Genomic DNA, 23682 nt, shown 5'->3' with positions numbered 1-23682 from the left:
GTTTGGTTCTTTCACAAAGCACTTGGCTACTCTGCACGAGCTCAACGCAGTCCGACGTTCTCTATGGGTAGACCTCATGAAGTCATCGATCCATAGTTGAATCGATGCGGAATCGACACCTAGAAAGGGTTCAGAGCCTAGTGGCATACTTGCAGATCCTTCATTAGCCAGTTTATCAGCCAACTCGTTCCCTGTAATACCCCAATGTCCAGGCACCCAAATAAGACAAACTTTGTTGTGTTTTGTAATACAGTTCAGTTTTGTCTTACATTCGCCGAATAACTTCGAAGAACAGTGTGGACAAGCAGCAAGCCAATACAGCATCCTGCTGTTGCGGTTTTTATGTTGGGTCTTTTCAGTAAAATCCAGTTAATTTTTTGTAATTGAGTGACTCAACTGTCTACCTTTCGAAGCTAAAAAAATTGAAATATGAAAAATGAAAATATGAGTAATACACGATTTTTCTATTCGGATACAATTTTTACATAGATCTCATAGATAGGATCAGTTTGGTTTCGAAGAGATTAAACCGCAGGCCTTTTCTTCCTCTCTATTTGGGCAAGTCATTAAGTGCAGATTGTATTGTTTTAGTGATCGTCCAAAGGAATCGTCACACGATCAGAATAGTAATCGAGTTAGTGTGAAATCGAAGTTTTTTCAGCACGTGGCTCACGAGCCGAGAGTATAGAACCCTACTCTGAGCAGTGACTCGCACAGCATTGTGAATTTCCTTTCTTCTCTTCCTACTGGTGCGTGGCATAACTCATCCTCACACCAAATATCTTCTTGAAAATGGCAATCTGTGAGGGGGAAAATAGCAAGAGTGAAAGCGAAAGGCGAATCTATTTGCGGTCGGTGATTGCAGCTTTTTGCGTCGATTTTTCTGCGCTTCATGAATATTGCAAGGAAAAATTTGAGAAATTCTATACATTAACATATTGGAAATCTTGTTCAGACCGATTAAAGAAGGTTTGTGCAAAAGAAGTGATAAGGGATTTGGTGGTTTTTAAAGCGGTTGAAGAACATATGCGCATTTTGGCATCGAACTCATGTGTTGGGCTGAAGGTATAAAATCGTACTCTGAGGAGAGACTTTGCAATAACTGACCCAAAGAATAATGAAAGGTTCTAGTTCTACAGCATTCAAAGAAGAGTGAATGAATTGCAAATTTGTACCTGTCTTAGCGGTCCTTCAACCTTATGCAGTGCTCTCTCAATCAATCTGTCTTTGTGGTAAGCATATAGAAGGAGGTGTGGCCAACATCAGACGGTTAACCGGCTTTCAGCGATTTTGAAGGAATAATGACGTAATCGGGGTTATGACAGCGGTTGGTTTACAACAGAAGTCGACAAAAACTGAGATTGTATTGGTGATATAAGAAAAAAATCAAAGCAGTCTCCGCGAATATTAATTCGTTACCGTCTGAACAACGACTGATTTGACGAGTGTATGAATACGCATGAAAAGGGAGGGCATAATTCTGCTGTCGAAATCCCGAGGGCGTGGCAGCCGAAGTTAGTCTCACAATTGTGTTTCGGAGAGCCCAAATTTGTATTCCCTGTATTTACGGTTGTGTGTTGCTCTAATTGATATGTACTTATACAGTGAGAAGCAAACTCCATTCCCTATTTCTTTTTTCATATTATGTGAAAAATATACAACAGATTTAAGTTTAATCGGTTTTGTTAACTAATGTTAATCGATAGAATAGAAAATATGATGTCACGCAAATGTTTGCCTTTTTCTTTAACGTAAAGTTGAGCTCGTTTTTTTGCATTTTCCATGACTTTTTTTAATGTATCTGGTCCTATGGCTGCAATTTCTTGTCGAATATTTTCTTTTAAAACTGTAAGTGTCTTCGGCTGGTTAGTGTAAACCTTTCCCTTCAAATATCCCCACAGAAAAAAGTCGGGAGCAGTTAAGTCAGGTGAACGCGGCGGCCAGTCAAAATCACCTTTTTTTGACACTAATCGACTTGGAAAAAAAGCTCCTGTAAAAGCTCCTGTGCAATGGTGATATTGATGTTTGATCTAGCTCTGCGGTGTATAATTGGACGTGGCACATTACTGAGAATACCAGTAGATTTAAATTTAGCATATAATGCACGCATTGTCTTAGGATCAGGTGCTTTTTTCCGAGGAAATTTTGCACGAAACGCGCGTTGAGTCAGAATAATTGAGTTCTGATTCTTAATGTAAAGTTCGACGATTTCAGAACGTTCGACAGGTGTATACTGCGACATGGTTAGAATTCTACTGACGTCTACTTTTTAAAATGTCATACTTTAAGCCGCATTTACGTCTACGTCAAAAATTATGGCCAGTTTACATTAGGGAATCGAGTTTGCCCCACCAGTTATACAGGGTTGGCCTAATAAACTGACCCATTGAGTAACCCTATAACTTTTTACTGTAATTTCAGATCAGCTAATGACATACCGCGTTGGAAGCGTCAGTCGAAGGAGATTTATACCATGAAACAGTACACCCCAATAGAACGCGCTGAAATTGTTCAGCTGTACATTCAAAATTCCTTCTCGATTGTAAAAACGCAACGTGCGTGGAGAAAAAAAAATAAAGTGAAAAGTGCGCCGTCAAAGAACGCAATCAAGCAAATGCACAAACGATTTTTGTCTTCCGGCACTGTGGCTAATACCCGACGTCCAAATAAAAAGCGGCCAAGACGATCTAACGAAAATATCGCGGCCGTACGAGCCAGTATCGAGTCATCGCCGCGAACGTCAGGTAATCGTCGTTCTGCTCAGTTGGACATCCCTCGGACCACTCTACGACGTATCATTCGTTTGGATTTGGGGATATTCCCGTACAAAATACAACTAAATCAACAACTGTTGCCGGCCGACAAGCCTCGTCGCTTGGAATATGCCAATTTTGTCGTCCGAATGGTCCAAACTGATGAGGATTTTTGGCATCAAATCATTATGAGTGATGAGGCCCATTTCTCCTTGAACGGAACCGTAAATAAGCAAAATTGCCGTTTCTACGCCACTGAAAACCCTCAAATTATTGAAGAGGTACCTCTCCACGACCAAAAAGTTACAGTCTGGTGTGGCATTTGCGCTGATATGGTCATTGGGCCGTTCTTCTTTGAAAATGGTCAACACCAACCATTGACCGTCAATCAAGAGCGTTATCGGGCCATGATAACCGATTTTGTGATGCCGATTGTTCGTGAAAATGGTATGGAGCACTTCTGGTTTCAGCAAGATGGCGCACCACCACACACAGCACGAGCCACCGTCAACTTATTGAAGACTTTGTTCCCTGGCCGTTTGATATCAAAAAGCGGCGATTTTGACTGGCCGCCACGATCACCGGATTTGACGCCACCGGACTTTTTTCTTTGGGGCTATTTGAAATCTAAGGTTTACGTCAACAAGCCAAAGACACTAGGCGCACTTAAGGCCAATATCCGACGGGAAATAGCCGCCATATCGGCCGAGACGCTGGGCAAAACTATGGAAAACGCCGAAAAACGGGCACATTACGCTATACGAGCTAAGGGCGACCACTTGCGCGATATCATATTCAAAAAGTGATGTAAACGAATCTCCTTGAACTAAATTAAATGTTTTTCACAATGAAACACAAAAAAATGTTTCTTTTTCCATATTTTTTTAATAATCACATGGGTCAGTTTAATATGGCCAACCCTGTATATATGGGAGGCTATTACCCCATCGAAGAGAAGAAATATTGGAGCGGAAATTCGAATAGCTCATTTATCTATTGTGAGAGTTTCGTCATCATAGTTCCTCTAGATACCTATAAGAAGTTGCGCCCTAAAGGTAACTAAACAGTTTAATTTTAATTGAGCCCAGCCCACCTGTATTCATTCCATTCGATATTGTTTGTTGTTGTTGTAGCAGCTTACTAACTCATCTAACGGTAGACCCAGAAAACGTGTTGTTTCGACAGGTTGAGTCCAGAGGTAGAGGGGTGTTAGGTGAGTAGGGTTGACAGGTCATGTTAAGGGATGGTTAGTGTCGTTTGGTGTGCTTTCACATGCTGAAATTGGGTATGTCAGGGTAGATTCTGTATAAGTAGGAGTTTAACCTGCTACTATATCCAGAATGTATACTACATACATTCGATATCGGTACTCTGTACTGGTTTCACTCGCTTATCATCATCAGCATCAGCATTGTTGGCGTGACGGTCCGGATTGAACCTTGGCCTCCCTTAATAACTTCGAGCGAGAATCCTGATCTTTTGCAGACATCCTCCAGTTTTTCAGTCCAAAGATCTTATTGCCGTCATTAATTGTGCCAATCCAAGTTTTCTTGGGCTTCTCCTATTATGAGGCACAGCTTACTATTATAGATATTTTTTACAACTTCTGTTGGGTTTCAGAACATATCCAGCCCACTTAAGACGCTGAAGCTTGATGTCGGCGATTTTAAAGTCCTTTAACTCAGCTAGACGTTCATCGTTGTAATGTAGACGATAATGCAGGTTTCAGCAGCATAAGTAACGCAAGACCTAATTATTGTTTTATAGAGTTTCAGCTTACAATAAAAAAAATAAATAATTGGCGCGTACACTTCTGTTAGGTGTTTAGCCGGTTTCCTCCTATGTGGGGTGCGCGTCTTGGTGTTGTTTCACAAATGGAGGGACCTACAGTTTCAAGCCGACTCCGAACGGCAGATATTTTTATGAGGAGCTTTTTCATGACAGAAATACACTCGTAGGTTTGCCATTGCCTGCCGAGGGGCGAGCGCTATTAGAAAAAAATTGTTCCATGCACGAAGACTCGAATCTACGTACTCCCGAATGGTAGTCACACACCAACTCAATGGGTTACGGTGGCCGCCTCTTACAATAGTGATTTATGATTTATAATAACACCGGCACCAAATAAAGAGCATAACCTTCGGTCTGGCCGTTGATATGGATGTCTGTGCTTTCGCCATGACTTTCTAGACTTCGGATTATTGTAGTGGACTCATTTTTAGTTGCCAGTGAGTTGTTAGTTGCGATGTAGACACCCCTTAAATATAAGGCTTTGAAGCAACTGATCACAAGCAGAAAATGGCCTTTCAACCTCCAATTCTGAATCTTCGTTAATTTTCTGTTTCCCTTGGTACGACAGGCTTCTACCTAAAAATAACGACTCTTGGGGCGTTCATACTGCTTACAGTCTCACATCAAGTACAGGGTGGCTGATGAATTTTGCTACATTAAGAAACTCAAATAACTTTTTTTTTAGTGTATGGAATTCATTTATTTTTTTTTTTTTTCAAGTTGAAGGTCATTAAATTTTATTAAATGTAGCTTAACTAGTTTTAAAAATATTTGAATTTAAATGCCCCCCTTCTCGTTGACACAAGTGCGGCATCTTAGTAAAAAGTTGTTCATTGCTGCTTTGAGAGTTGCGACAGGAATAGCCGCAATTGTTGCCCGAATGGATTGTTTTAGTTCATCCAAATTTGTTGGCTTTGTTTTATAAACTTCTTGTTTACATAAACCCCACAGGAAAAAGTCAGGTGCAGTAAGGTCAGGCGACCTGGGGGGCCAACGAAATTCGGAGTTTCTTGAAATCAGTTTATTGGGAAATTTTCGTCGCAACTCTGTCATAACAGTCTGGGCTATGTGAGACGTTGCCCCATCTTGTTGAAACCACATAGAGTTGAAAGGAATTCTCTTTCGGCGTAGTTCTGGATAGAAAAATTCTTTCAGCATTTTCAAATAACGGTCTCCAGTAACCGTAACGGTGTGACCATTTTCTTCAAAAAAAAAATAAGGCCCGACAATACAGCGTGAAGAAACCGCACACCACACTGTCACGCGAAGAGGATGCAATTCCGTCTCGTGGAGTATCTGTGGGTTAGAAGTACTCCATATTCGACAATTTTGTTTGTTCACATTGCCGTTTAAATCGAAATGGGCCTCATCAGACATGAAAAGGCAGTTTAACATGTCTTGGTCTTCTTCCACCATTTGCAGGATCTTCTGGCAAAATTCAAAGCGGATTGGCAAGTTTGCATTCAGTTTGTTAACCATTTGAATTTTGTAGGGAAATAAGTCTAAATCTTTGTGCATTATTGTTTGCAAAGACTGTCGGCTGACACCAAGTTGAGCAGATAAGCTTCTTGTTGAAACCCTTGGATTGCTTTGTATAGCTGCAGCTACAGCAGCGATCGTTTCCTCCGTCCGAACTGGTGGGTTTCGATGATAAGGCCTTCTTGCGACTGTTCCTTGCTCAGCAAAATTATTCACCAGTCTCATTATGGTCCATCTGCTCGGGGGATCGCCGCCAAACATCCGCTTGTACTCTCTCTGTACCAAAACTACGGACTCCAGTGCGTGATAGCGGCGGACTATCCAAATTCTTGTTTGCGTGTCCCAGTTATCCCTTTTAATAAATTTTAAAGATCAATCTGCAAATTAAAACAAAAATGGAACAGATAACTTAAAAAGAAAAAAAGTTATTCAATTTTTTTTTGGTAGCGGCTTTCATCAGCCACCCTGTATTTGAGAGCATTCGATAAGTCTCAGCCGCTGTTTTGTTTTTGCTTACCTACTGTGTACTTTCTTAGATTTGTTCAGTTCTAGCTCATCATTTTACATCTTTTCTCTTGCAGACTCGGCACATCGCTCACCATGGATCAATTCGCATGGAGTAATCATGATGCGCTCTATTATATGGGCCTACTGATGTCAGTGGGCGCCATTGTTGCACTCGTCACGTTTGTTGCCATCAATCCACTTTGCAAAATCTTCCCCGAACATTATGTACTCATCTGGGGTGGTTTTTCGTTGATGGTACTGGGTCGCGTGCTGTACATACCTTGGGGTGATGGACCACCTATTACTGCAGAAGTCTACAATGTGACAATACCACTTACGGGCAATGCTACAATAGATCTCGGTCCGAATGATGAAATTTTTCTCGGTTGTCCCAAAACTCAACCTTGGTGTGAACGTACACCGGCGTTGACGCTCACACAATTTATAATCGGCTATGCATTCACATCGATTGGCTATCCAATTGGTGTGACGTTGATACAAACGATTTTCTCCAAGGTTTTGGGACCACGACCGCAAGGCGTATGGATGGGTCTGATGACCGGTGCAGGGTGTTTATCGCGTGTTTTGGGACCTGTTTTCGTTGGTGTGATTTACACACGTTATGGTACTTACTGGACCTTCGGTTTTACGTCGGTGATGATGTTCGCGGCGATGATATGGTTGCTGTTATCAAAGTGAGTTTGAGTATTTCGAAGAAACTTGAGTAACTTACACTGACACTTATTATTGTTTTAGAAATCGTTTAATACCACCGAACTTTGATAATTCGTTGGACGCTGAAATGCAAACACCAAGTACAAACAAAGTGCCACTCCCACCTAGCGACGGCGACTACAAAGTGGTGCCACAAAATGACGAAGTAGCGTCCGCGCTGGCAGATAGCGTGGAAGCTTTGGATACTGCACTTAATACAGCTCTTTGTTCGGACAAAAATAACATCACTATAGTTGTGACTGAAAAGTGATTCGTATACATATTTACTATATCAGATGTACCTCCAAGTAGTTGCGATTTTATGTGTGCTAAGTTTAGGGTTACTAAGCATGCAGTAGTTGTTGGTTTACAGGGCGAAGTAGGGTAGATGAGACACATCTGTTTATACCAGTGGTGCCAAATTGGTCATACAATTTTATTTTACTTTTTTACTAAATAAAACAAAAAATGATTTAAGTGATGGATTTCTTTATTTGGACCTTTACGCGCTCCATTGCTTGGCTGTTTTTATAATACAGCTGTCACAAGTGGGCAATATGAGTGACGTACGAAAAATATTATAAATCTTCCGATTAGAGTGATTAATTTTGCGCCACCTTGTGGTAGGAAAGAAAAGACTTAAAATGTTTGTACATAATATTAAAACGAGTGTGTATCTTATTAAAAGTTTTCTATACAATATTTAATTATGAAAATATATTGCCATTATTTACTTTAAATGTGTTTTGTATACTTTATACGTATTGTACTTACAAATAAAAATAAAAATTTAAAATAAATTTTTATATGCATCTACAGTGAACCAAAAAGAAACTGGAACACCTATATTCAAAAAATACAAATTTCTATAATTAAAGAAATTACTCTCAACTTTTTTAACACACTTTTATTAGCTCGGGTTGTATGTATGTATGTAACGGAATCTTTGAGCTTAATTTTCACTGGCTTCTAAAAATCTGATCGACTTGGAATTTTGCACACCTATCAAGGACCGATGACAATGCAATAATTTGATAAAAGTTTTCCATTATCCTTATTAGGATTGCCAGGATTAATATTTTCTTTTTTTACCTGTGGGCAAAAAGTAAGGTGAATTTGGTTGTAAAATGAAAAATCTTTATTTATTCTTGAAAATCAATTTCATCCCCTTCAAAATAAACCACTCTCGATGAAATACACCAACGATTTTTCCAATCCCCGAAACATGCCAAATAGTCCATTTCCGGTATAGCCATCAGCACCTTCTTCGATTCAGCTTTTATCTTCTCAATCGACTCGAAACGCGTTCCCCGGAGTGGTCTCTTGAGTTTTGGGAATAGCCAGAAGTCACACGGACTCAAATCAGGCGAATACGGTGGTTGCGGAACGATATGCGTGGAATTTTTGGCGAAATGGTCACGAAGAACGGGTGCAGTGTGAGACGGTGCACTATCGTGATGCAAAAACCAGAGTTGTTAGCCCATAATTCTGGTCTTTTTAGACGAATTGCTTCACGTAAACGACGCATAATGCTCAAATAATATTCCTTATTAACAGTTTGGCCAGGTGGAAGGAATTCATAGTGCACCACACCACGAAAATCGAAAAAAACTGTCATCATGCCCTTTATTTTTGAACGACTTTGACGTGCTCTTTTCGGTCTGGCCTCGCCTTTAGCACGATATTCGCTTGATTGGTCGGTTGATTCAGGGTCGTAAGCATAAATCCAAGTCTCATCTCCCGTAATGATGCCTTTGATCTTGTCCTGATAGTCTGAAAGCATTGTTTCACACACATCAACGCGACGACTTTTTTCCAAGAAATTGAGAGTTTTCGGTACCAAGCGAGATTTGACTTTTCGTAGGCCCAAATGGTCTTTCAAATTGGTTTTCACAGATCCTTCTGATGTTTCGATCATATCAGTAAGGTCTTTAACAGTCAACCGACGATTTTTGATCACTAACTCCTTCACTTTATTGACGTGTTGGTCATCTGTTGACGTCGATGGTCGTCCGGAGCGCTCCAAGTCATCAACACGTTCTCGACCGTCTTTGGAGTCTTTGTACCACTTATAAACATTTTTCTGCGAGATGGTCGAATCACCAAATGCCTTCTGCAACATGCTAAACGTTTCCGCAGCCGAAATTTCATTCCGCAAACAAAATTTGATGGCACTTCTCTGCTCAATCAAATCAGACATTGAAAAAATCGAAAAATGCACTCTTGGTCGTTTGGTAAACACAAGTGTAAATATATTACTGATAATGACATTCACATGAAAGTTGGCCAAATGTTATTAAGAGTGCTGCCAACTCATGAAAAAAATAACTAGAGCGAAATTTTAATTCCGCGAACTTTGACAAATAAATTCACCTTATTTTTTGCCCACAGTGTGTTTTTTAGTTTTTTTAAACTATGTTTTATTACACGGAATTTTTTACACGATTATTTAAAATTATTGTACGATTTTTTAAAAAAAAGTTATGACATTTTGAAATTAACAGTTTCAGTTACGCCAATAGACGTTATACCCAACGTATACGTAACTGAAACTGTTAATTTCAAAATGTCATAACTTTTTTTTAAAAAATCGTACAATAATTTAAAAAAATGGGTTTTAAAGCTAAAGAGTTGTACTATGCGACCCTTTCGTCGAAAATTGAAAAAAAAAATTTTCTATCCCAAAAAAAATTATCAAAAATGGCTAAAATGGCCATTTTTTGACCTTTTAGGCTTCATTTACCAAAAATCCTGACGTGTTGGAGCATTTTGAAGGTCAGATTCGTTTTCAGCGCATGAAAAACTACAAGAAACAAGTACAGCCATTCTAGAAACTCACCCTCGCAGGACTGTGGAATTAATACATATTTTTACGCGAATTTTTTGTTCTAGCACGAGTCCCTAAACATTTTGTTTATTCTAATTTTGACAGTGTCTTATAAAAACTTATTTATACAGCAACAAAATACAGTTGGGGGATTATCGTAAAACCCAAAACAGTTAAATTTCAGGCCGACAGCTCCTTCGTCTCATTCTCTTTGATCTCCTCTATCGACTGGAATCTCCTTCCACGAACTTCAACTTGGAAAACAAAAAGAAGGAGCGCGGGGCCATATCAGGAGAGTGCGGTGCTTGCACGATGGTATTTACTTGGCGTTTGGTCAAATAATCCAGCACAATTTGGGCTCAGTGCGATGGCGCGTCATCATCATGCAAAATCCAAGAATTGTTTGCCCACATTTGCCCACTGAAACGCTTAAAAACGTATAAATAATATTTTTTATTGACTGTCTGGCCCGATGGAAGGTGTTTTTAAAGTAAGTACCGTTTTTAAATTACGCCGCCGCAGCGCTGCGGTCGCCGTTTAGCGTATGCGCGTCGTGTAGCTACAACTGTTGGGAAGCCACAGATGCCATTACGGAACCATCCGATCGAGTCTACATCTTTTTGCGTGATTTTAAAATGCCTCCACCTATTGAGAATCTCGCCGACTGTGAAGTGCGTGCTGTAATACGGTTTCTCTGTGCTCAAGGCTTCAAATCAGTTGACATTCATTACCAAATCAGTGAAGTGTATGGTGAAAACATTATGAGTGATGGAATGGTGCGGAAATGGGTTAGGGCCTTTAAAGATGGCCGCACAAACATTCATGATGAGGAACGAAGTGGGAGACCTTCAGTCATTACCGATGAACTGATTCAAAAAGTGGACTGTAAAGTGCAAGGGAACAGACGATTCACGAGTTCGTCCTTAACTGAAAAGTTTCCTGCTGTCTCAAGAAGTGTTCTTTACGAAATTGTGTCCGAAAGTTTAAATTATCGGCTCGCTGGATGCCAAAGTGATGACAAAGTGGAAACGACTGTGAGGCAGTGGTTGTCTAATCAGGCGGCAATCTTCTTTGACGATGGCATACAAAAGCTGGTCCCAAGATACGATAAATGCCTCAATAGTAATGGGAGTTATGTAGAAAAGTAGAGTAAAGTATGGCCTTTCAAGTGAATAAATTATTTGTGGAAAAAATTTATTTGTTGTTTTTTATGTCAAAACGGTACTTGCTTTAAAAACACGCCTCGTACTTCAGCTTGAACACAGCATTTCGTCAGTCAGTATTGTGTTAAAGTGTTCAGTTCGTTGGATGTACATATTATAATAAATATGTAATTTCAATAAAATTTTGTAAGTTAATGTTCAAATCAAAGTTTTTTTGTTTTAATTAGGCGGTGAAATTTCAGTCCGATTTATGTTGTTGATAACTTTTTACTACTAAAAAAGGTAATATTGTGTTAAATTTTCGGTTTAGAAAAGTTCTATAAACAATAAAATTCTTATCAATAAAATGCCTAAACAACAACAAAATATTCCCAAGAGGCAAGCAATTTCGCTGGGAACCAAAATAAAAATCTTAGACTGTCTGAAGGGAGGCGAAGGTCCCACATCTGTTGGCAAAGCTTTTGGTTCAAGCGAAGCGACTATAAGAACAATTAGAAAAAATGAGAATTCCATTCGACAATCAATAATATGTGGATCGGAACTTAGTTCTAAAACTTCTTCTTATAGTCGACAACCTATCTTTGAGAAATCAGAAAAACACAGGGTGCTTTGGATGGAAAATTTGCAAAAAAAAAACCTATTGCTGGGAAAATTAAAAAAGAGAAAGCACTTAAAATCTACAACCAACTTCAGAAATTTGAAGGATCAACAAGGATCAACAGGGATGGCTTATACGTTTTCTAAAAAGACACGCATTTCACAATGTAAAAATAAAAGAAGAAGTAGCATCAGCAGACGAAAATGCTGCAAAAAGTTTTCCGAATAAACTAGGAAAAATAATTGAACAGGGCGGTTATACTTCCGATCAAATATTTAAATGCCGACGAAACGGGATTGTTCTAGAAGAAAATGCCTAAATGAACGCACAAAGCAAAATCTGAAAAATCAGCTGGTGGTTTTAAAGCGGCCAAAGATCGAGTGACGGTTTTGTTTTGCCGTAACGCATCTGGTGATAAAATGTTAAAGCCTCTCTTAATCAGCAAATTCCTTATGCCACGAGCTTTAAGAGGTAAGCACTTTAAACATCTTCTAGTTCATTTGATGTCGAATAAAAAGGCATAGATGAGTGTGGCTGGGATATTATTTGCATCCTCGCTCACTTCCACACTTCTTCTGCGTACGGTATGGTCCACCGGGCGTCACGTTGAATGCTGGCGGTTAAAATCAATCAATGTGGAACCTTGGTGTATACCCTCTTTTACAGCAAACTCATCGCTGTCGCCCGCCAGCTGTTGCTTTTTTGTGGTTACATTGTCATAGATGTCCGGTATTGCTTTGACTTAGTATTCAGGTACTTTCTGTGCTCTAAGAGCCTGTCATATTAGTTTGCCGGGTACCCTATAGAACGATTTTTCCAGATCATTAAAAATAAAATAGAGATTTTTCTTATTTCTTTCTTTTCTTTATCAGATAACATAAAGCATTTAAAGTATTATCCATTAAATATCAAAAATGGAAACTTCAAATTTTTAGTCGCGATTTTAATAAACCTTGAGCCAAATTGGCACAATTCTACAAGTTGCCGTGTGAGTTTCATTTTATTTTAAGAGTTTCAAAAAAGTACTTTACGAAATGTCTATGACAAAAAAGTAACGAGAATTGATCTTTTAAAAATGAATTTTTCGTTTTGGCAAATTTTCTGCATTCCATTTTCACTAGCGTAATTGCACCTAGATATATTTTTTTTATTATAAATTTCAATTTCTTTTACCAACTTAATATCTTCCATTTTAATAAATTTCAGTTCGAGTCGGCATTAAACACAAAATTTTCTGTCATGTGGTTTTTCATAATTTTGTCTATCATTTTAAAACAAAATTTTTCTTACAAATAATTTTAGCATAAACTTTTTAGTATAACATTTTCACTGCACAATTTTTCAAAAAAAAAAAAAAAAGAAATTTTAGTACACGTTTTTAGACAACAATTTTAGTACATAATTTTTCAAAAAAATACTTTCGGTACCAAAATTTTCGTACACAATTTCTCACAAAAATAATTTTAGTACACACTTTTAGACAACAATTTTAGTACATAATTTCTCACAAAGATAATTTTAGTACACGATTTTAGACAACAATTTAAGTGCACAATTTTTCACACAAAAAACTTTAGTACACACTTTTAGACAACAATTTTAGTACATAATTTTTCACAAAAATACTTTCGCTACCAAAATTTTCTTACAAAATTTCTCACAAAAATAATTTTAGTACACATTTTTAGTACAACAATTTTAGTACAAATTTTTTCACATGTAATATACATTCATAATAATTTTAGTACAACAATTTTAGAGCACATTTTTTACAAAAATAATTTTAGAACAACAAATTTTAGTCCAAAATATTTCACAAAAATAATTGTAGTTCAACTTTTTAGTACAACATTTTTAGTACACAATATACGCAGAGACTTTTAGTCCAAAAAATTTCTTATTGAAATAGTTTTAGTATAACCTGGTTACACATTTTTTTTTTAATTTTAGCATACACTTTTTAGCAGTGAGTTTTTAGTACATGCTGCATAAGACTTAGTTAATATTAGTCGTCTTCGATTCGACTCTTCTCTGCTCTCTATGTTTGAGCTCTGCTCACTTGACGAAAAATTTGCATATGAAAACAACAACAAAGTTATCGCGCAAGATTCGCCTCAATCGAGTATGGTTAGGTCTCATAAAACTAGTATAACTCACTGTATTCAATGTTTCATTAGGCCTCTTCTGTTCGCCATTGCTCCGCTGGCTATCTCTATGGTCGATTAACTTGACGAAAAATTTGCATATGAAAACAACAACAAAGTTATCGAGCAAGATTCGCTGATAGCGAGTATTACTGTAGCTCATTAGGTCGCACTGCCTTATCAGCACAAGTAATTTAAGGCAGTTCTCTTCCCGAGTTGCCGACATATGTTCATATGCTTCACCTATTCGCCACTTGCTAAGTCTTGGCGAAAAAAAGAGGCCTATTATTAATACTTATTCAGTGCTTCCAAGCAAATTTCAATTCTGGTAGCTCTTTTCCAGTGCTGCCAATGTATGATTATTTATGACATTTGCTACTCGCCAATGCATGGCGAATTGAAGGAGTCTATTAGCTGCTTTCGATTCACCAACCACTTAGTAGTGAATAAAAACAATAATTCTCTTGAATCCAACTTGCATAAGATTTTAACTTTAGCAGAAATTTGCTAATAAATACTGTGTTGATCGTTTGTTTACTAGTAGAAATATGGCAGCTGACCTTTAAAAACATTTTACAATTTTTAGTACTTATATTTTGAAACTTTTTTACTCCAGATTTTTCACTCTGTTCACGCTTATTTACTTCAAATAATTATTGCATAATTAATTGTTTTTTGTACACCCCGGCGGTTCGTTATTTGGTGTTTATAAATAACAAAATAACGTAAAACTGCCAAGTAATGAAGCAACAAGTTCGAGGAGTTTTATAAAAACTTATGTAAATAATATTTTTTTTATTTGCTCTAGCAGCTGTTACTATAAAATTACTGTACTGTCCACGGATGGTAATAAAGTGTGTGTGCCTGATTTGTTTTTCTGACGCCATTTTGTATTTTTATTGTAACAAAATACCCCTATGTACTTAATAAAGCCAAGAAATGAATTTTTCAATGTTTTGTTAATTGAAAAAAAAAATCTCCCAAAGACTGCCCAGACTATAATTTTTCGCATTTCAACGGGATCCAATCCCTTATTTCCAATCCCAATTTTATATGCACAATTGCATCTGTTGTCGAAGTAAATATGTACATATATTAGTGGAAGCAATTGACATTATTAACTTCATATTAATTTCATTCAAATCAGATAATTTCCCGCCATCGATATTTTTCATAAACGACAAGTAAAACGGCGGATGTGCTAAGCTATAATCAACTTTGTATGTGCAATAAGTAAACAGTTTATTGTATGCACATTCATATGTACATATATAAGTATGTACGTATATGTTGTTGAAATCAAGAGAGTACATTGAATATTAAAATGCAGAAGAGCGAGGAGCTTAGATTTACGGTTTGTCATTATAGAGAACTCACCAATAAAATAATGATGAAAAGCTTTGAGGTACTTTCTCTTTGGTTTCTGTTTGAAATAACGACGACAAATGCACTTTGAAAGAAATGAAAAATGCACATTTTGTTATATGATATGAATTTGTTGTGTGATACAAAGCCTAAAAGCTTCAGAGAGTCCAATGGGAGCTCAAACTGAACTTTTGGTTTTATTCAAGTCAGATTATCTTTAGTTAAACCACTTGTCTCGTTAATACGGTTTTTTGCACATGGATATGTAGATATATTTGTATATACATATTGTCAAGGTTGAACGATTTATTTATTTATTTTTCAATTTCAATTATATTTTAATAAAAATATATTTAGTTCATTCTATAACAAAGACACAAATAATCCCAGTTTCAAACTTTGTACAAGATGAAATCAGTTATACCAAATATACTTTCAAAATTAACTGCATGATTTTATAAATGACTTATACCATCAAGAAGACATTTTTATTAGTAATTAACATTTTATTCAAACTCATTTCATTGTAACTAAATAAATTATTTATTAGTATTTAGGGAAATAAAGTGTTTGGGAAAATTTGGTGAGATATAGGCTAGTAAAGGGGCATAGACACTCCAAAAAGTTCTTAAGTTTCAATGCTAAAAGAGTTAACATGGCCCTCACGTTAAATAAAAAGAGCATTCGCACTCTCACAGGCGCCCTCACGAGTCACTTCAGCTGCAACAAACACTTACATAAATTAGGCAAAACTAACACCAGCACCTGCAGATTCTGCTGCGAAGATGCTGTGAGACGGATGAGCAGGCCAGACAAAGGACATGTGAGGTGATTTCCCCGCGAAGGGAGAAAATTGGGATCCCCCTGACCACCTGCGGTCTGTTCCTGGAAAGATGGGCATCGCGCCAACTCAGCGAGCGCTGGGCAAATACACAAACGTGTAAAGTCGCGAAATCCGTCTGGCCACGTGTGGACCGGAGGCGCTCGGGCGAGCTTCTGAGGCTGACAAAATATCAGCTCTCAAATCTAGTGGGTTCTCTCACAGGACTCAATGAGCAAGGAATGCATGCTGTGAGACTTGGAATCACCTCGAGTCCTTTTTGCGCTGGATGTATGGAGGATGAGGTGGAATCATCTCAGCACCTTCTCCTTAGCTGCCCTGCTCTGGCGGGGCTAAGATCCAGGCATCTTGGCTCTTACTTCTTTGCCACGCCTGCTGATATAGCTGGCGCTGACATTAAAAATCTGATGAATTTCATCAGCAGCACAAAGCGGTTGACGCAAACATAGTCATCGTTCATAATCCGCACGCTCCTAACCATTCCATCACCACCTCTCCCCGCCCTCTCCCTGCATCCCATCGGTCCTTCCCTTTCACCTCACTTCCTTCACAATGGTATCACAAAGGACGAATCCTTCTTCGTCCAAGTGTGCTCACTCCCTGGGCAACCATACCAACCTAACCCTAACCTAACTTTATGCCGATTGAAATTTTTTTACATAATTTTGGACACATATGAAAATATAATAATGATGGCCAGCTGCGTTTATAGCGGTGGGAAGACCGTCAGCCGAAGCAAGGATGTATCATTGCGTTCATACATCTCGGCGGCGCGCGGAATTTTCAATGCTACGCCTGACATCTTTTCCTCCAACGGACAATCAGCTGACGATTATTTTGTCATTTTCATTTATTAATACTATAATATTTGAAAATTTCAATCGGCATAAAGTAGTTTTACTTTTCAATTTTTTTTACAAGTTCACCTGTTCAGCTGACGTATTTTCCCCCCTCTACCGCGCAGCTGACTATTTTTTTTATTCTACTAAATGCCAACAATACATGAAAAAAAATTTCAACCGGTATAAAATGAGTTGGTAGAAATTTTTCTTCGATGCGTTTCGTACCCTCCCACAATCACACTCACCGCGGGTGCGCCAGCTGACGTTCACTTTCGTTATTCATGAAAGCTAAATCACAAGCATAGTCAAGAATTTAACGGTATAAAAACCCAGTCCAAAATCGACCCCTGGCTCCCGGACTATTAGTTGTTTTGCCGAAATTAAATCTTTCTGAGCCATTTGTGTTACCAAAAATGGGTTTTTCTTTTTACATACTTCTATTAAGTTATAGTAATGCTCAGGTATGTGTATAAATATAATTCGATTTTTTAATTTTAGTTTCTATCAAACCAAAATCGCGATTATTTGGCAAAAAAGAATGGCCGGATACCATAAATTTATGATCAACTGTTTCAACATTTTTATCAGGTAACTGAACACTTTTTAAACAAATTAAAGCTATGTTAATGTTACGATTTTGTCCTGAGCAGCCGTAACTGTAAGCTATAACATGCTTTTGAGTGATAATGCCCCGAATGTGCTTTAATGAAACCCTAAATTGTATACAAAAAGTAAGGTGAATTTATTTGTCAAACTTTGCGGGAGTAAAATTTCGCTCTAGTTATTTTTTTCATGAGTTGGCAGCACTGTTAATAACATCTAGGCCAACTTTCATGTGAATGTCATTATCAGTAATATATTTACGCTTGTGTTTACCAAACGACCAAGAGTGCATTTTTCGATTTTTACAATGTCTGATTTGATTGAGCAGAGAAGTGCCATCAAATTTTGTTTGCGGAATGAAATTTCGGTTGCGGAAACGTTTAGCATGTTGCAGAAGGCATTTAGTGATTCGGCCATGTCGCAGAAAAATGTTTATAAGTGGTATAAATACTTCAAAGAAGGTCGAGAACGTGTTGATGACTTGGAGCGCTCCGGACGACCATCGACGTCAACAGATGACCAACACGTCAATAAAGTGAAGGAGTTAGTGCTCGAAAATCGTCGGTTGGCTGTTAAAGACCTTACTGATATGATCGGAATATCAGAAGGATCTGTGAAAACCAATTTGAAAGACCATTTGGGCCTACGAAAAGTCAAATCTCGCTTGGTACCGAAAACCCTCAATTTCTTGGAAAAAAGTCGTCGCGTTGATGTGTGTGAAACAATGCTTTCAGTCTATCAGGACAAGATCAAATGCATCATTACGGGAGATGAGACTTGGATTTATGCTTACGACCCTGAATCAACCGACCAATCAAGCGAATATCGTGCTAAAGGCGAGGCCAGACCGAAAAGAGCACGTCAAAGTCGTTCAAAAATAAAGGTCATGATGACAGTTTTTTTCGATTTTCGTGGTGTGGTGCACTATGAATTCCTTCCACCTGGGGAAACTGTTAATAAGGAATATTATTTATGCGTCGTTTACGTGAAGCAATTCGTCTAAAAAGACCAGAATTACGGGCCAATAACTCTTGGTTTTTGCATCACGATAATGCACCATCTCACACTGCACTCGTTATTCGTGACCATTTCGCCAAAAATTCCACGCATATCGTTCCGCAACCACCGTATTCGCCTGATTTGGCTTCGTGTGACTTCTGGCTATTCCCAAAACTCAACAGACCACTCCGGGGCACGCGTTTCGAGTCGATTGAGGAGATAAAAGCTGAATCGAAGAAATACCGGAAATGGACTATTTGGCATGTTTCGGCGATTGGAAAAATCGTTGGTCGATTGAGGAGATAAAAGCTGAATCGAAAAAAGTGCTGATGGCTATACCGGAAATGGACTATTTGGCATGTTTCGGGGATTGGAAAAATCGTTGGCATAAGTGTATTTCATCGGGAGGGGATTATTTTGAAGGGGATGAAATTGATTTACAAGAATAAATAAAGATTTTTCATTTTACAACCAAATTCACCTTACTTTTTGCCCACAGAGTTACATGCTGCGCTTATAATAAACTGTCGAAACCGAAAGTTTTGGATAAGAAATATTTTTTGTGGATCAAATGTGAATCCGGATTATTCACTCGGCTTATCTTCTGATTTTTGTATATCATCTGCTAAACTTTTTCTAGCCTGTTCGGCACTGTTAAGATGTGGATAACGATTGCATAAGATGCAACTTATCGTCTTTATTACTGGATGCTTCAATTTTTAGTTTTAGCGAATCACACTTTTGGCACGTGTCTTTACGAGGAGTAAAAAATTTAAATTGAACTCCGTATTGAATATTTTCCGGTAAGCCCACTCCTTCACATCATATTATTTTCATCACATTTTTTCACATACAGTTCATACATTTTTCTAATATCTAAGTCCGCACTTAGATACTTTCGACCTGAAGAGTGATGTGATCTCGTGTAATGGCTCTCGCATCACTTTAATTTTTTCTTCACCTGTTTTTCTAGATGAACCAGCCATTTCTAAGTGTTTTATCATTTAAGACACGGCTTAATCTATTCTTAATCTAATAATATTTTGAAAGTATCAAAAAAAAAAAAAGTTTTGTAAACAGAAACTTCTGAATTCCGTACATTTACATACATAGATGAAACTTAAAACTATATTCTCTCATATATCCTTCGTAAATTCTGGGTCGTCTTTGTTTTATTGATTGTTTTCAAACCAAACCATACAGAAACAAATTCTGTTTTTCGAAATTTGCTAATTTTCAAAAAGAATCAAAATTAGCTTTCCTGTCTTCATATCCGATTCCATTTAAACATTTTTTGGAACAAAGACAATGTCTATTTTCGAAAAGTTCACCACTCAAATGCTTAGACTCTTTCGCTTCATATTCCTCTCCACTATTTCTCTCCATTTTTGTTATATTTTGTGCATAATTACGTTGATTTCGTGTCCCCTTTCTTGATTTCATGTTGCTTTCTTCCATTTTTAAGCGTTCCGAATTCACATTACTTATACTTCTTCGTCGTATAATGTCTACAATAAACTATAAATAGTACGTAAATAGTACATTAAAACGATTACTTGATCATATCTGAACCGTTATCTGAAGACATGAAAAAATTACTAATTATTTTGTCAAACTTTGTGAACAGACTGACTTATACCACTATAAAAAAAAAACACATTTTATTGAATTAATTTTCATGGCATACTGCTAATCTCCTCAGTTTATGTTATTTTATTAGAATTTGATATGAAATAACTGATAAACAAGGCTGAAATTCTTACAAAACACTTCAAAAGTACTTTTACGAACAATACGCTTAATGTAAACCTTTTCCCGACTCACGCAAAAAAAGATGCATGCAAACCAAAAAATGTTACATTAGAAGAAATAAAACAATGCATATGTGAGAGAACTGATCCTAAGAAGTCGCCAGGATACGACCTAATAACTGGAAAAATTTTAAGAGAACTCCCAGAGAAGGGGCTTATCTATATAAGGAACTTGTTCAATCAAATCTTGAACTTGAAATATTTCCCAAAAGTATGGAAAATTGCTCTAATTATCGCAATACCAAAACCATGCAAAGATCCTACGCAAGTAACCTCGTACAGACCTACTACCAGTATTATCAAAAATTTTTGAAAAGTTACTTTTTGACAGAATCGATCCCATTATACAAAAGGACAAAATAATACCTTGCCACCAATTCGGATTCAGGCAAAAACATTCCACCATCCAACAAGTTCACAGAGTTACAAACAAAATTTTTGAAGACATCGATAAAAAACGAACGTGTGAAGCAGTATAACTTGACGTATCTTCTACAAAAACTCTTGACTTATTTACCATCAGACTACTACAAAATAATAAAAAGTTATATAACTGGAAGATAATTTTATGTAAAATTCGAAGATAAGTATTCTGATATACTAACAATGGAAGCAGGTGTAACGCAAGGTAGTGTTCTTGGACCGCTTTTTTACCTTCTTTATACAGGTGATATCCCTACACCGGCAACTAAGAATTCTCTAATAGCAACATTTGCAGACGACACTGTCTTGCTAGCATCAGACAAAGATCCAAGAACGGCTGCTTATAAACTTCAGGAATTACTTAACAACACCACTCAATGGTTCGAGAAATGGGGAATCAAAATAAACGAAGATAAAACTGCTCACGTCACATACACTAACAAGAGAGAAAAAAACAATACAATCCAATATTCATAAAGAATAAACAAATCCACAACGACACAAGGGCAAAATACTTGGGTATGATTATAGACAATAAACTTAACTGGAAGTTACACATTGGACAAAAACGACGCGAAATCAAGACTAGGTTTAAACAACTTCATTGGCTTTTGGGAAAAAATTCAACGCTCTCACTAGAAAATAAGATACTAAATACAAAGTAATTATAACACCAATATGGAAATATGACTCAGAGCTTTGGGGAACTGCGAGCAGTACAAATATAAAAATTATACAACAAACGCAAAATAAGATACTCCGTATAATATCAAAAGAAGAGTGGTATATACTAAATGATAATATCCATCGAGAACTTAAAGTAAAAACAGTCCATGAAGAAATACGCAACAACAGCTTAAGACACACAAATCGGCTACTAGAACATTCTAACAGGGAAATTCGGCAACTTCCATTAAAAGAGGAAACCGAGACGAGGAGGCTTAAGCGCAAACGACCAACTGACCTGCAGATTTAAATGGTGTCACAATTTTATGAATAAGAATTTATAATTTAACTAGCAAACCCGGCCCCCTTCGCTGGGCACACTAAAATAGAATAGATATGGTTTAGAACAGAAAATATATGGTTTTCATATTATTTATTTCTTTATTCTTTATTCAAGCGCTTTGGCATAAACAATATTTTTTGTTTTTCTATTTGTTTTTGAGTAAATATAAAACATAAATTGAAAATCAGAAAAAAAGAAGATTGTTTTTAAATTTCAAATCAACGCATATGAATAAACAATCGTCTTTTTTCCTGATCATCCATGAATTTTTCGTTTCAATTTATTATATATGTTTTATTAAGCATTGGAGCTTTTTTAACCATTATCCATTTATATTTAAAAAAAAAACGAAAAAAAATTTTTTTTCCACGAACACATAATTTCATTCGGATTTCACATTAAATTCTCAAATTTCGTAAGAAATTATTCACTGTTCCAAAATCCACTCCAAAAAAATTCACAAACAATTTTTACATGTTGCACTTACGTTTTTTCCTTATGGCATCCAAATCAGAAAGAAATATTGACACATTGTAACTCACACTGTCAATTTGACAGTTCAGTTCCGCCCCAAGCGTTAAAAAAGTAAGCGACATTATGGCTGGTTCAAAAGAACGCTGTACCCGTTGCCAGTGCTCCGAATTACAACCAAACTTTACGAAACCCATTTTCAATACCTCTTTAACAATGTGCGTAAGTTTGGTTTAATTCGGTGCAAAGACACGGCGAGTCCACGTTTTGGCATATATTTCGAGACCCTAGTCATCAATAGGTATGAAAATGACCCCGTATTAAAGCACTTATCAACAGCTTTCATTTGATATCCATATTGTACAAACACATTCTAGGGTCCACGTTTTGGTCTCTATCTCGAGACCCTAGTCACGGAGCGGATGGAAATACTCTGAACTAAAGCATTCACCAACAGCTTCCATTTGATACCCATATTGTACATACACATCCGAAGGTTACCCGGGTCCACGTTTTGACCTATATCTCGAGCCCTATCCACCAATAGGTATCCAAACTATACGGAAACCATCTTCAATACCTTCTTAACAATGTGTGTAAGTTTGGTTTAATTCGGTGCAAAGACACGGCCGGTTAGCGAACACACACAAAAAGTTGACTTTATTTTATATTACAATATAAGATTTTTTTCAGTTTGTGTCCGAAAAATCCAAATATCTTACGGAACCCTATTTTTTTCCAAAATAAAATATAGTCCATGTTACTCGTGGATAATGTAGCTTTCGAATGGTGAAAGAATTTTTAAAATCGGTCCAGTAGTTTTTGAGCCTATTCATTACAACCAAACAAACAAACAAAGTTTTCCTCTTTATAATATTAGTATAGATAACGAGTTAATATTTTTTTTTAAATAAAGGTACAATATATAGTGGTATTGGCTTCTAAATACTGGTGGAACCCAAAAAGAAAGAAAAATTGTAAATATTTTATGTAGAAACAATAATAAAGGGTTAAAAAATATTTTTTTTTGACTAATACTCATTTATATTAGCTATATTTTGTCTGCATGTGTATGCATTATGGTGTTACCGGGTGTGGGAAGAAAAAATCTAGCCATGCATACAATCTATTCCAGCAATTTGACTCGATATTTCCGTTTGAATTTGAATTAATTTATTTTAATTGTAGCATTATTTCTGGCGTACCCTAATGTACTGATATGTGTAGGTGTATATAATATATACATTTTTGTTATGTAAACCCTACCCCGCGTGTAACAGTATACGCGTACGTACCGTATATATATAAGGCATAAAAAATATCAATAAGTGATTAAAAACAG

At 37.0% G+C, this 23682-nt stretch overlaps 1 protein-coding gene across 6 annotated transcripts in view; it reads left to right on the top strand.

Annotated features, from left to right (window-relative positions):
- LOC129241878 (major facilitator superfamily domain-containing protein 8) overlaps positions 1–8044 on the top strand; it is a 50671-nt gene extending 42627 nt beyond the window's left edge. For all 6 annotated transcript variants that reach the window (XM_054878425.1, XM_054878429.1, XM_054878427.1 and 3 more), the window contains 2 exons: positions 6605–7225; positions 7287–8044. In XM_054878425.1, the coding sequence (XP_054734400.1) occupies positions 6605–7225; positions 7287–7515 (850 nt within the window). In that variant the 3' untranslated portion in view covers positions 7516–8044. The remainder of the gene's footprint in view (positions 1–6604; positions 7226–7286) is intronic.
- Positions 8045–23682: the final 15638 nt, after the last annotated feature.

The sequence above is a fragment of the Anastrepha obliqua genome, chromosome 3, assembly GCF_027943255.1.
Source record: "Anastrepha obliqua isolate idAnaObli1 chromosome 3, idAnaObli1_1.0, whole genome shotgun sequence".
NCBI classification, from domain to species: Eukaryota; Metazoa; Arthropoda; class Insecta; order Diptera; family Tephritidae; genus Anastrepha; species Anastrepha obliqua.
This window is presented reverse-complemented; position numbering and strand designations above follow the sequence as displayed.